This window comes from Columba livia, chromosome 24 (assembly GCF_036013475.1).
Source record: "Columba livia isolate bColLiv1 breed racing homer chromosome 24, bColLiv1.pat.W.v2, whole genome shotgun sequence".
NCBI classification, from domain to species: Eukaryota; Metazoa; Chordata; class Aves; order Columbiformes; family Columbidae; genus Columba; species Columba livia.
The window spans coordinates 3,647,352-3,661,415 of NC_088625.1; the positions used below are offsets into that span (position 1 = coordinate 3,647,352).

The 14,064-nt window shown below is 50.5% G+C and overlaps 1 protein-coding gene across 2 annotated transcripts in view; it reads left to right on the top strand.

Moving 5' to 3' along the window:
• Window positions 1-895: 895 nt before the first annotated feature.
• Window positions 896-14,064, top strand: part of LOC102087654 (protein CEPU-1) — a 282,001-nt gene continuing 268,832 nt past the window's right edge. For both annotated transcript variants that reach the window (XM_065040473.1, XM_065040474.1), the window contains exon 1: window positions 896-1,127. In XM_065040473.1, coding sequence (XP_064896545.1) covers window positions 1,052-1,127 — 76 coding nt within the window. In that variant the 5' untranslated portion in view covers window positions 896-1,051. The remainder of the gene's footprint in view (window positions 1,128-14,064) is intronic.

Below are 14,064 nucleotides of genomic sequence, written 5' to 3' on the forward strand. Positions count from 1 at the left end.
TAGCACCAGAAATTGGCACGTGGGAAGAAGTTTAATTAATGGGAGAATGTACATATCTAAGCAGGGTGCAAAGGTTTCTGCTACAAATTGAAGAATTATTTGCTATTAAATCTACTTTTAGAATAATTCCCATATGGGAATTAGCCCAGTAGGAGGATGATATTTGTTTGGACAGCACTGGGGTGCTCTCCCCACAGACACCAGCCCCCCCAAAAGCAGGGGATAGGGGTGCACCCCTTCATTTCAGTGGGCGATACGGGGAGGGGGAGTGTCCCTCCCATCATCGCGCAGGTGGTGAAACTGAGTCATGGCACTGCTGCGGTCACCCCGGGGAGGGCGGGGGTCACCTCGGGGAGCAGTGTCACCCCATTTCCCTGGTGAGGAAGGGCAGTGCTGAGGGGATGCCGGGGGGGGGTTGATTAGGATCCTAGGGGTTTTGTGATGCTGAGAGGGTGTTGGGATGCTGGGGGTGTTGGGATGCCAAGGGTGTCAGGATGCCGGGGGGGTGTTGGGGTGGTGAAGGGGGGTCGGTATGCCGGGGAGGGTCGGGATGCTGGGGGTGTTGGGTAGCGGGTCGGGATGCCGAGTAGGGCTCGGGATGCTGAGTAGCGGCCGGGATGCCGAGTAGGGCTCGGGATGGCGGGGGTGTCGGGCTGCCGGGGGGGGGGGGGTGATGCCGGGGGGGACACCCCCGCAGCCAATGAGCGGTTGCGGGGGAGGGCTGCGCTGCCTGCGCGGCCGGCGGCGTGTTGCAGCCGGGCGGCGTGTGCGGGCCGGAGCGGCGGGCACGGCAGCGCCTGTCCCTCGCACCTTGCAACCCCTTCCGACCCCCCTTTCCCCCCCTTCCCCCCTTTTTTTTTTTATTTTTGGGTTTTTTTTCCCCTCCCCCACCCTGCGGTACATTTTTTTTTTTTTTCCTTCCTTTTCCTCCCCCCCCCTCTCCCTTCTTCCTGCGCTTTGCTCCGGGAAACGCTGGATTTTAAAGCTCTCCCCGCCAGGCAGTGAGCGGGGAAGGAGGGGGAGAGAGAGAAACGCAGCCCGCGGTAGAAACATGGCCCAGGCGAAAATGCAGCACCCCGTCTCTTGGGCGATCTTCGCCGGGATGGCCGCTCTCCTCCTCTTCCAAGGTAGGGGATGCTGCGGGGGATGCAACCGGGGCGTGCGGGGGGTGCTCGGCCCCACGGCATCACCCTCCAGGGGGTGGTTCAGGGGATGCGGAGCACCCCCAGAACGGGAGCAGCGCTGGGAGAGGGTCCCCAGCCCATTGCGAAGTTGCGGGGGTGCGGGTGTGGGTACCAGACGGCGGCATCTCCCGATTCGTGCTCCCTCCCCCGGGGCACCGCGTTGGGGAGGGGAACTTCTCCCGTGGCGCAGCACCCATTGTGGTGATTGTTTTTTTGGGGAGGGGAACCGGTGCCGAACGACTCTGTCATGTCAACTTAGTTCCCGCAGGAGCGATGCATCCAACAGGCTGGGGGGTTGAGGTCCCTTTTTGCATTTGCCGGACCCGTCTGCAAGGTCGTCCCAAAAACTCGGTGCATCCCCGGCTCCTGCCCGCCCCCGCCGGGCTGGGGAGTTGGGAAGTCCTTGTCCCGGGCGAGCATGGGGGGTGGTGCTTCTGGAGGGGGGGAGTTGTACAAGAAAATTAGAAAAATAGAGCAAAAAGCAAGGGGAAAAAGGGGAGGAAAGGAGGAGGCAGGAGCCAGCCCCATCTGGCCGGGAGCGCTGAGCCTGTCAGGTCGCGTTAGTCTCCTCGCAGCCATCTGGAGGGGCTGTGGGAGCGGGGTTACCTCTTGGGAGGGGGACATGGGGCCGCATCCTGCGCCGGGCTGGGCAGGGAAGATGCGCCCGGGGGCTGCATTGCGCCGTTCCCGGGATGCGCCCAGTGCCGGTGGTACCCGGGGCTTGGCGGGGAATGCAGGCACCCCTGGGGGGGTGGATGCACCCCCGTTCTGGTGAATGGGAGAGCAGCCAGCAGCTGCAGCCAGCTACCTCTGCACTGCCCCGGTGCCCACCGAGGGTTGGGGACAGCGTTTGGGGGACGCAAACCAGCCCTGCCTGGTCCCCTCTCCAGCTGAGATGCTCTGCAGCAGGGCTCGGGGGGGTGCGGGACCCCTGTTTGTGTGGGGCAGGGGTCTGCTGAGCCAGGTGAGGGGGGTGCTGTGCACCGATGGAGTGGGGCGAGATGTCCCGGCCGCCGTTGCCCCTCAAACTTCGTTCTCCTGAGCAGACTGGGCCCCCGCTTTTGCAGAGAGCCACCCTTGCCATATCGACCGGCGCGGGCTGCTTAGCATGCACATCACACGCCAAGGCATCGCTCCTCTTCGCCTTCCTCCCGCCCGCCTTCTCCCTGGGTCGCTGCTTCCCGCTCACGCTGCTCGGGATGGAGCATCCCTGCATCCCTGCATCCCGCGGGGTGTCCTGGGGGTGGGAGCCCCAGCCCCCTTGGCTGCTGCCTCTGTGGGGTGTTGGAGGGCTGGGGATCCCCAGGAGGGGGGCACAGCTGCCCTTGCTTTTCTCATTTCTCCCGCCTAGAATTTGTGCTTTATTAAAAATTATTAATTGTTTTATTTAACGCTTGCTTTTGGCTCCTGACTTGGCTTCCTTGCAGTCTTATTCCCTGCCTCTGGTCTTCTGTCATACTTCCTCTCCCTGCTCCCATCAAAGCTTACACATCAGAAAACAGTTTTTTTATTGTTATTTTAGTATATTTTAAATTCTCCTTGGTAGCAGAGCGGTGGGGAAGGATGTGCTGCTTCCCCAAGCCAGAATCCCCTCACCCCAATGCCTTTTTAAAGACCGATGTGGGTGTCAGAAGTCCCTGAGTCACCGCTTGGGGAGGGGGGAGCAGGGAGCTACATTGCACCCTCATCTGGGGCACCAGGGCAGAGCCATGGGCTGCTGGGCAAAGTATTGCACAGGGCAGCATTCAGCACCAGAAACTTTGGGCTTTTTGGGGGGGCTGGGAGATATTTACTATACTGGGTTTTTGGAGGGAACAATTCCCCCCGGGAGGGTTTTTTTGCATAATTGTATTTAAAAGAGTCATTAAAAATACATTGAAAAAAAACCCAAACCACACAGCAAAAATAATCTTGCTTTTCAGCAAAAACTTTCTAAGAGGGTTTTGAGAAATTTGGGGTCATTCAGCCCCAAAGGTAATATATAGGTTTTCATGCATTGCAAATACGAAGCAGTAGCACCACACTGCTGATAAACCCTTTTGATACTCACAGTATTTTTCTGTAATTTTGAACTTTTCTCCCTCACTTGATGTACAAATGTGGAGCTGGCTCGTGTTTGAAAACGCGAGAATTATTGTCATGCAGGAAAACTGTGTTTTGCACAAATCTACTACAAATGGCTCAAGAGATCTGTGCTGCCCTCTGCAGCAGTTTATCAATACTCCAGGTCATTTACCTATTTACAGCCAAACAAACAATAAGAAAAAGTGGTTTGTGAGGATGCTCGAGAGTAAAGTGGAGCGTGAAGTGGGATAATTCGTAAGTGCTTGACCATCTGCATTTGTGCAAACATCCATAGGTCCTCCACGTCCTGCGGATTCGCTGTTGGGTTTTTTGGGAATGTGGCCCCGAAATGGGAGCTGTTGGGTGTCGTGTCCATGGGGAAGGAGCCCTCTGAGCCCCGAAATGTCCATCGTGGTTTTGTGCACGGTGATGCTGCCGTTCCCCAGGCTCCTGGGTGTTGGTACTAGAGAGCAAGGTCGGGGCATTTGCTTGGATGCTTGTGTTTGCTCTATCTCTTCTGTATGATATTTTTTATAAATAGCAGCATATTTAAGCACCCAGCAATATTTTCTCTTCCCTCTCTCCATGTTTCAAAGTCTTGGCGTGTGCTTGGTCTCATTGACTCGCACCCCCCTGGATTTATGGAGGAAGAGGAGGAACTTGGGCAAAAATCCCACCCCAGCACTTGGGAGTGGGAGAGAGAAGAAGACACTTCACTCAGCCATGTGTGAAGGGATTAACCAGGCTAAAAGGTCATAGAAGATTTAGCTGGGCCTTTAGCATCAGTAAGCCAAGAATTATGGGAATTTGATTTACAAATTAGCATAAAGACCTTATTCTAATAAGCACACAAGCTGAAATAGGTATGTAAAATAATAGCATGTGTCAACATCATACGCGGGAGCGTTCCTCATCGGAATTATTCACTCAGTCGATGTGGCTGGCTTGAAAATAAATCCTAAACATGGGCTATGTGCTCGTGTGTGATGAAAAGGCTGGATCTGGCCTCGGAGACACATCGATAGGGAGGAGCGACCGGCTCCTTCCCATCAGGAAAGGCAGAATTTGGGAACAGGGGTCGGGGTTGTGCATCCCAGGAGGACTTTTCCTCAGCCGAGGTGGGAGGGAAACCTTCTGGCAGTTCCTGCAAGAAGGTAATTGCGCTAATGAATGTGTATAAGTAAAATTATGTGTATCGACGTCTTTCTGTGAATACCCAGATTTATTGTTCCCTGGGGGAAATATTAGACGTGGCTTCGTGGTGGTTAATAGTTACTGTGCAGGTCAATAAAATGTGATATTCACCCCAACAGCAGAAAATAGCTATTTAATAGGTAATAACAGTAATAATCAATACCTACATGATTAGATAACCCAGTTATATGTAGTACATAAAAGGAGGGGAATGCGCTCTGGTTACTCAATGGCCTGATTTGCAGCGTTGCTGAACATCTGTCATTCTTGTTGATTTTAAGCGAAGCTGTAAGCAGGTACCCAGCACCTCTGGAGAAATCAGGCCACCGCCTGGGATTAATTGGCACATTTTTAAGACTCAGCAGAGCAAACAGGAGCCCGAGTGGACCTTTGCCACCAGCAAGATGCTTTTGGAAGCATTGTGCAAAACTGTGGGCCGGCACCTGAAATGCTGGGTTGGGATGGTGGTTTGGTGGGTGGCTTTGCTGCAGGTGCTCTGTGCAGCATTGCACGTGGGGTTCTTTGTGCGTGGGGTGTTGCTGCTTCATCGGGAGTGTGTTTTAAGGCATGCATCTGCTTACTGTCCTTAAAATGCAGGAATTAAGCAGGTGGCTGTGGTTATCTGCAGTGGGATGCTTGAGGAGGCAGCAGAGCCGACCTGGGCTGCATGGCCAAGGGCTCATCCCTGCATTTGGGATGGGACTCGTTGGTTGGCCAAGAGGAGACAAACGTGAGTGTGACAAGTAGAGCTCAGGTGGCAGCTGTGAGCTTGGCAAAATACTATTCTGGTTCAACTAGATTTCTGAAGCATCATAGGGACCATCTCTGTTTATATGACTTGGTGGTGCTGGGTGCTCTGGAGGCTGCAGTCAGTTTGGGGATGTCCTAGTGCTCAGCAAAAACTAGTTTTTCCTTACCCATGTAGGCATTTTGGCCATCATAGTAACCCTGGTTTATGGTTTTTCTGTCTTCCTCTTGTGCCAGCCCCAACTTGTGCTTTGAGACAATATTGGAAATGTCTGCTTGATGTATTTTTCTTGCTGCTTTTGCTTAAAAATATCCATATTTGTGATTCCCTACCCCATTTTATTTTACCTCTATGGGGAAAAGAATTGATCAGTTGACAGATCTGGGTTAAGTTAACAAGCAGGGCTTGCTGTTTGCTGTGATAAACCATGGTGGAGGTGGAGGGGAGAGCTCCCCAGGCAATCGCAGTCAGACAGTGGAGGTGGGCGCCAAGCGCCACGTGGGGAATATCTTTCTGGACACGGGGATGAGAAAAAACCCCTCTTTTGCATCTGTCTTTCCTTCCCCAACTTCAGTAGTGGCAGGAAAAGACAACATTTTCTTAGCTTGTTCCCTACTCGAAGGGATGCCTTATTAAAGCAAAGCTTTAAAGGGGTCCATGTGATGTTTTTGTCAGTGTTGCTGGTTGTGCTCCTTTGATGCGCGGTGGCAAATCTCCCATTAGACTCAGCGGGACCCAAACATGACCAATCTCAGATGTTCACAGCAAAGGCTTGGAGCTGCAGCTTGGACATGGACTGGAGCTCTTGGTTCCGAACAGGAGCCAAAATGCGCAAAGCGCCAGGTTTTTGGGATTCTGTAGTGGAAATCCAAGCCGTACTGCTGCCTCCCATCTTCAGCCAGCATCCCACACCTCTGCACGTGGGTCTTTCCATGCCTTTAGTAGCTTTTGTAGGCAGAATGAAAAATTTGCAGAGGATGAGCTCTCTGTCACTGCATCCCCTGGGCTCTGGAGCCCTTTTGTAGGTGCTGCCGCACCTCCCAGTGCGTTTGGAGGCACCAAACACCTTCCTCCTTCCCTAAGCACATACCTTGCTCTCGGTTAATAATAAATCAGAGGTGCCACCTTCGCCGTGCTCCTTTATCTCCCGCCAAGGAGGATATCATGGATTTTTTATGCTCTCACAGTTAATATGTCCAATGCTGCAAGCGGTTGTAAATTAATTGGCCCTTTGACCCCCTTGTCCCGTTGACTGTTCCAACTAAAGGCAACGTTGGGTTCTTGGCATCCTCTCCTCTGCCTTTTTTTCCTTCCTCCTCCTCCCGCGTGCTTCGCTTACTGATCAGGGGCAGCAAAAAGAGATCCCAGGAACCCAACCTGTGTATATTGCTGGTGGTTGGATTTACTCCCTGAGCTCACGTCCTTTGCTCATCCTCCAGCCTCGTTGTGTGGTCCTTGCCATTCCTGGCTTGGCCACACGCTCCGTAAGGACACCGGCCGTGTTTCTTCTTGTGTCTGGTCTATCTAACCTGGGTTTGCCTTGGAAATGGGGTCTTGCTATGGAATTGTACATCGCCGAGCGTGGGGAAACCCTGATGTTAGGAGCTGGTAACACTACAAATGCTCAGCCCACGTGGCCGCTTCGCTTCCTCCCCTGACTCGCGGTGGGAGACAACAGCTGCTCAGAAATAAGAAATGCCACAGGAAATTGTGTAATATTAGAAATGAAGCAGAGTGGGGTTTTTATTTTTTCATTTATTCCGAAGTGGAATAGAACAGAACAGTCTCAAATTCCCAGGGAAAGTAAATTCTGAGAAAAACAGGGATTGATTTTTTGGAAACATTTTCGTTGCGATTCTGAGCTTGCAGAAGCTTTATGTACAAAGTTGTGAAGCGATTTCAAACAAAAAGAAAGAAATCCGAAGGCTGCATTCCAGCGGTATCAAAAGAGCCTGGAGTCTCGAGCCTTGTTACATTTTTTACTGTTATTTCTTCAAACCAGATCCTCTGCTAATGTTTTGATTTTGCCAGAAACAGCATTCTTGATTTAAAGAACTGGTTTGAAAGCCAAATCTGACCCGCCTCGTTGGAAGCGTGACAAGCACTTGAAGCGAAGCAAGGTTCATTAATACTGTAATATTCTCTCGCCATTTAGGTTTTTTCTTTTCCATTGTCTGGTAGGAGTTCTGTGGTGAATAGCACTAAGTTCCTGGGTTGGTTCGGTTGTTTTATAGCTTTATTCCATTTTTGCAGGACAGATGGTATTTATAGATCAGAGAGTGCCTGCATTAGGCTTTTTTGTGTTGTAAAGTCAATTCCTAAAGGCAGCACCGGGGTTTTTGATAGCGGGCCAAGGCTCGGGAGAGCGGCCGGGCTGGTTGGCAAGAGGTGAGTTTGGATTTAGCGTGAGTGACATCTCTCTTAATGAAGCCCTTTCTGGACCAAGGCTGGCGAGGAGCAAGATCCATTGGAGAGCGGGGTGGTGGCGAAGCCAAAACCGCCTTGTCATTGAAGACAAACATTTAAACATTTGTATTATTTATTGTTTACCTTCCATACTGCTTTTCTGCACATCAACATTTGCTATTGTGCATTTGGGGCTTCAAAACCTGACATCACATTAGCGACCGGCTCCAAAGCTCCCAAATAATGCATAAACTATGATTATTCCTTCTGATCCACTTGTGTTTATGTAAATGGCTAGAAAAGCGGTTTTCAGCTTATTTCAGAAGCTTAAGGGATTCATACCAAGCCTATTATTGAAAAAATCAGAAAGTGCAAAGCAACTTCTGAGACAAGGAATTAGCAACTCAATGGCAGCGCGCGTTGCCATACGGGATCCGGCTGTTTTACAGACGGGAATTCCCTCAGGATTTAAAATATATATATATAAAACACATGGCAACAGGTTGTCGGGCTCTGTGGGGAAGGATGGGGTGACTCAAGGGAGGTTTGTAATGAATCTGGAGGGCCGAGGGTCTGGGCTGGGAGGGTTTTGGCTGGTGATGCTCAGGAGCACCCACATGTCCCCAGCGCCACCGTCCCCACCACGTGCAAGTGTTTGCCTGGGAGAGACGGGGATGCGAGTGGCCTCGGGACACCCCAGCCAGCCCTGCAGCCTCTCAGCCCTCTACTCCTGCTGCAATTCTATTTCTTTTTGGTTTTTTTCCCCTCAATTCGGTCCCTTTTTCCCCCCTTCCTTATGTTAATTTCCCACCTGAGCACCAAGTACTTTATAAATAGCAAATCTGAAATGAATTTCCTAGCAGCAATCATTATCTCCCTCGACAGCCATTAAACATTCACACAAGCAGAGCAAAATGACAAAGGGGATTGATTTTTACAGTATGTTGGGGGGATGTAGGAGAAAGGAAATATGTTGACAAGGCGCTTTTTTCTTATTATTCTTCCCCCCATCTCCACGCTCCCCTCCCTTCCAGATCCTGTCTCGAGGAATTTAAAATCACCCGACGACTCCTATTTGAGATCAGGTTGGGAGAGCCAAGTTAGAGATAAATACAAATACCTTTTAAATAATAAAAGAAGCCCCATTCCCTCCTCCCTCAGCCCCTGCAAGCCGCTCTCCCATTGCGTGCGCCTGCTGAACATGAAGTTACTTCTGCGGCCGTTGAGATGAATATGTCAGAGTTAATGCCTCCGAAGATGGAGGGGTGGGCTGGAGGGGGTGGGGGGGCCCAATCTCCGCAGCCTTCTCAGCACAATAAATGTGTTGATGCAATAGTTGGGAGCCGGCGAGCTGCTGCCGTATGAGGCACTGTAGCTGAAAATTTAACTTTGATTTCAATTTTCATATTTGTCAGCAATAATTAGATTCAAGAAATGTTTTCGCCGCTGTTCTAAAATACTAATAAGTAGGAGCCTTTGTACTATGCCTAATGGAGTCTTTTTTTTCCTAGTGGGCTAGAAAAATTCCATTAAAGGGAGAAGTCATACTGTATTACCGTGCTTCGATATGCATTGACTTTGCTGCCACAGGAATATCGGTGCTGGGAGACGGCGGTTCTTGCTTTGAACTGTGGGGACGATGGCCGGGAATGGGGCTGGTGTCCCAGAGTTGTCACCTCACGAGGCTTCCCGGGGACAGGGGGGGCTGGAAGGGACCCCCCTGTGCTTGGTTTGGGGGGCAATTAAGCTTTTTGGGGAGTCTGGAGGCTTTCAAAGCACTCGTGAGATGATATTGCAGTGCAGCCTGGCTCTCGTCCAGCCTGCTGCTTTGGCGCTTGGTTTTTTTGATATTGCATGTTCACCGGGGGTTTAAAGCCTCAAATTAATCCAGAGCCCCCCCTTGCTGGCCCTGCCGAAGGCAAAAAGCCCCTTTTCCCCCTCCCCACCCCGTTGCGTGGATTTCCCCGATGGCTTGCGCCAGGTTTGATCCCGGAGCAGTGCCAGAAAGGAAAGTGCTGTTAAATCCGCTGTCGATGTGCACAGCAAATCGGGGAAGCTCTAAGTTGTGTCATTCTCAAGTTACTTCAGCCTATTAAGCAAACAAAAGCACTTGTGGAGTGAGAAATGGAAATGGCCAACGTGGCCCGATTAATCCTGGATGTACAATTCCATTAATAAGCCAGCTTTTAATAGGTGGCTTTTTCCAGGAGCTGCTGGGAGTAAGAATTGATGTATTCACTGTAATTGTATTGCAGCTAATAGGATATGAAGAAAATTGCGTGGAGAACCTGTTCCTTCTCCACCTTTTTCCAATCAGTTGAAATAATGCTTCCCCCTGGAAGAGCCCAGCGAGGTCATGTAAATAGAAACAGGAATACTTTTAATTTGGGCGGAGGTGATTTTAGCCCGTGCTTTTGCTTCCCCATCGAGCGGGCAGAAGCCGAACCAGCAGTTTGCAGAAGCACCGGAGGAAATTTGGATCCCGATCGCAATGGAAATGCACTGTAGCTGGATACTGGGACTTTGTGGCTGCAGCTCTGGGTCCCTGTGCTTTTCAGAGCAAGATTTGGGCTTTTATCCACTAGTACATCCCCAAGGGCTCTTACGGGAGCAGCACTTGGATGCTGCAAAGCCCAGGCTGGCTGGCTGGATCAGCACATCTGAGGTAATGCAGAGCAGCGCCCCGGGATGCAGATCTCCATCATATCAACGCAAATGTGGAATAATGCACATTAAAGCAAGGAAAACATTAGCGCTAAGAGCTGACTGATTCAAAATCCAGGCGGCCCCTGATTATTGCAGCTATTTCTTTGCTAAGGGGCTGGGGAATTCGCAGAAGTTTGCAGCCACTTCTTTTCTGTTCGTCACCGCTGGCCACTGGTTCGGGGTTGTTTGTTTTTCAGTCCTTCTCCCTATTTGTATGCATGCTCTGACCCTTCTTTGGTAGCAGGCGAGAGAGTAAATATAAAGGGAAGGGAAAAAAAAGGGAAAAGAAAAAAAAAGCCAAGGCACAGTTCAGCTCAAATCCCCAAGGAAACAGATGTGATTGCCTTACAGAAATGGCCCCAATAAGGCAAGAAAGGAATATTGCTTTTATAGCTTTTGGGATATAAAACATTTAGAAAATGTGATTGACTGGCAGGGCCTAATTCATCATTTACCCATTTCTTGCTCTTTCTCCATCCTTCTATCCACCCAAACGCAGAAGCGTGCTCAGACAAGGCTCATTTGCACTTTTTTCTTTGCGTTCTGTCTCTTTTCTGCACGTAACACCCGTGCAAAGCCGTATTTCCTTGCAAGCTGAGCCGTGTGCGTGCACACGCAGGCACGTGTTCCCCTCTGCTCCTGACTCCTTGTCCCCCCGCCTGTGTCATGGATTTATCATCATTCTGCTAAGCACTCGAACTCCTGTGGCTATTTATAATTAATGCTCAGAAACCTGCCAATCCATTTAATGACACTAGGAGGTCATGGCCTCCCTTATAGCTTCCCATTAATCATCATTAGAACAGTTCTGGGTTTTTTACATTCTTTTAAAATGTTAATTCACCTTTATAATGCTCCTTTCAGCTCCGACTGTAAAGGGAGACTCTGTAGTGACTCCAGACTGTCTTGCAAGTGTGTGCAGGTGAAAGGCGCAGTGGGACAATTGCGCTCGATAAAGTCTCTTGGATGTCTCCCGCTGGAATGAATTAGGCTCACAAAGTCTCTGAGATGGGATTTCTTCACTGCCCTCTGCTGCCTGCTCCTCGCAGTGATGCCGGCACAATTCCCTCCCTCCCGGCTCCATCTCTTGGGTAGGAACCGCGCAGCAACAGTTCCCGGAGGCGAATAAGCCCATGGATGCTGGTGCGGAGCTCAAGAGGGCCGTGCGTGCTCTGCCAGGTTGTGTTTGGCGTGTCCGTGTTGGGCACATTTGCTTTGGCTCATGCGTAGCTCAGTTTTATGGGGTTGTGGTTGTGGCATCCCCTCAGCATCTTGCTTTGGATGGAGCATCAGACTCATCCCTGGTGAATGTTAACAAAAATCTCCGTTCCCAGAGAGTGGGGCTGCTCATGGGGTGAGTCCATCTCTTTCTCCTTCCTGCTGCAGCCTCTGCCCTGTGTCCCAAACCTCCAACCTTTTCCCTGTGTCCCAAAGCATCCGTTGTCACTGTCACAGCCCCAGACCCTCGGGGGCCTATGCAATGGTAGAGGGGACTTAGCAGAGATGTCGGGTGGCAGCTTGGGGGAAGGAAAGCTCTGGGTGCCATCTGGTAGCTTTTGGCAACCAACAGCTCTTCTTAAATAGCCTTTTGGCTTTTGTCGGGAGCAGTTGTCCCCTTTCTCAAGTCAATCTGTGCTTGCCATTAATAGTAACATGTCCAAAGTGATGTGTATCCCATGCAGATTCTGATTTTTTGATCATTTTCGGAGGGGTGCGCAGCTTTGCAGAAGTTTGCTGCAGTGCACGGAGCTTCTGGAGACTTTCCACAGCCCTGGGGAATAAACCTGTAGAACATCCCGTGATTCTTGCCTCATGGTCATGAATTGCTCAGCAAGACGGGGTGAGGCAGCCCCAGCATCCGATGCCTTCCATTGGAGACACCCGCAGCCCCCATGGGTTTGGGGTGGGCGCAGGTTCATGCCGATCTCTCTGGTTTTGCATGAAACAGGTTCACTTCTGCTCCTTTGGGGAGTTCTGGCCTTGGTGAGAGCCGAGCCCAGCCCCGTTTTTCTGAGTAAATACGCCAGCAGCATTTGGCTTAATGAACTGTGGCTTTTAATAAATGGCTCTTATCTTGCTGAAGTGCTGCTAAATTGTCAGGATTTAAAATTAGCCTAATAGATTTGCGGGCGATGTTTTATTCACTGGTTAGTTGGAAAGAGACAGAGAGGGGGAGAGATGGCTCCACCCAGTTCTCCCTAAATTATACAAGAGTTATTTATTTGTTTGGGCCGAAGGGGAAATGCTCTGGATTAATGTGCGATGCCTCAGCACCTGACTTAATGAGAATTTAGAGACCTATCCCAAACTGATAGTCTCCAATTAATCACTCAGTGGCCCCTTTGCTTTGCTGTCCCTGGAATATATTTTTCAAAGTGCTGGTTGGGTTGTGGGAGCAGGGGGGTCAGGGATGGACTGAGGAAGTTTTTGGGTGCTGTGGTGGCTTATAGGACCACTCCTTGAGGCTTTGGTCTACATTGGTGTTGAAGCAGAACCCATATATCTCTACTTATACCATATACATACCTGTGCAACTTGTATTCTTGAGCACAAAGTCGAGCAGGTCCTTGCTCAGCTTCTGATACATCCCCTGAATCTTGCATGAGCCACTTGTGCCTTTATTCCTTTTGGCAGCACGGAGCCAGTTATGATCCTGTTGACAGTTTGGAGACATATGGAGAATCAAGGCAGAACAGTGTTTTATAATAGAGTAATACGGGACCTGGTTGGGATGGAAGATGCCAGAGAAGTGTCAATCACTGTCATTACCCTAACAAACTGCTGTACCTGCAGAGATAATAATAATATTTAGCACTTATGTAGCACCTAACAAGCTCAAACAGCACAGACGGTAGCTAATTAAACCTCCCAAGACCTCCTTTGGGTGGGTGTTTTCCTAAAAGCAAGGACCAACTTCTGCCCGGGGTGTTTTGTGGGAAGTTAAATGTGTTTGTCCCCCATTTCCCAGGTAAGGAAAGGTAGCGATCCTGCTGAAAATCCTCCCTGAGGGTGAGCCTGAGCTCAGGATCAGGCTTACAGTGAGCGTGGTGGGCAGTCTTGGTGTTGCCTTGTGCTGTTGGCTCCGTTTGTGAGTGTCGTGTGGCCTTGACTCGGTGACGCAGATGCCCAGAGGTGCTTGGATGCTCCATGCATCGGTGTGCTTGCTGCTTGTCCTTTCTGAAGTTGGAGAGTTTGGGTGCTGAGCACCCAAATGAGGACCCTGCCGGCACCCCTCAGTGAGGCAGAGATGGTGATACAGATGGTTTGCATGGCTGGATGAGCAGTAGTGTGGTTTTCTCCCTTGTCTTTCTGGTTGGCTTTGCTGCTGCTGTTTTCCCCGCTTGGTTCATCCTTCCCCTGCCGAGCCTGCATCCCTCTTGACTGAGCAGCATCCTGAAGAAGTGAGGCTGATACTACTCAAGCAACATCCCAGGCTTGGCCAGGGCATCCAAGATCACAGCGATTGAAAGCCAGGCTTTCAACTTGTCCCCATTTGGCTTCTTCTCACCTTGCCCTTTCTGGAAAGCAGCAGGGGACACAATATGTGGGATCCAGCCATGATCTTCTACCCCTGCCCAGCGGTGTCACCGCTCCAGCCTGTGACTTTGTGAAGGTTAGTGTTTGCGTCGGGGAGTAGCAATGCATGATGCACAGTGTCAGCCATAAAGGAAATATTGTATATAAAAGATAAGTTTTTTTCCCTTTCTTGTGGCAGGGGAACAAGGCACCGGGTTCATTTAGCATTCATAAAGTCTTGCTTTG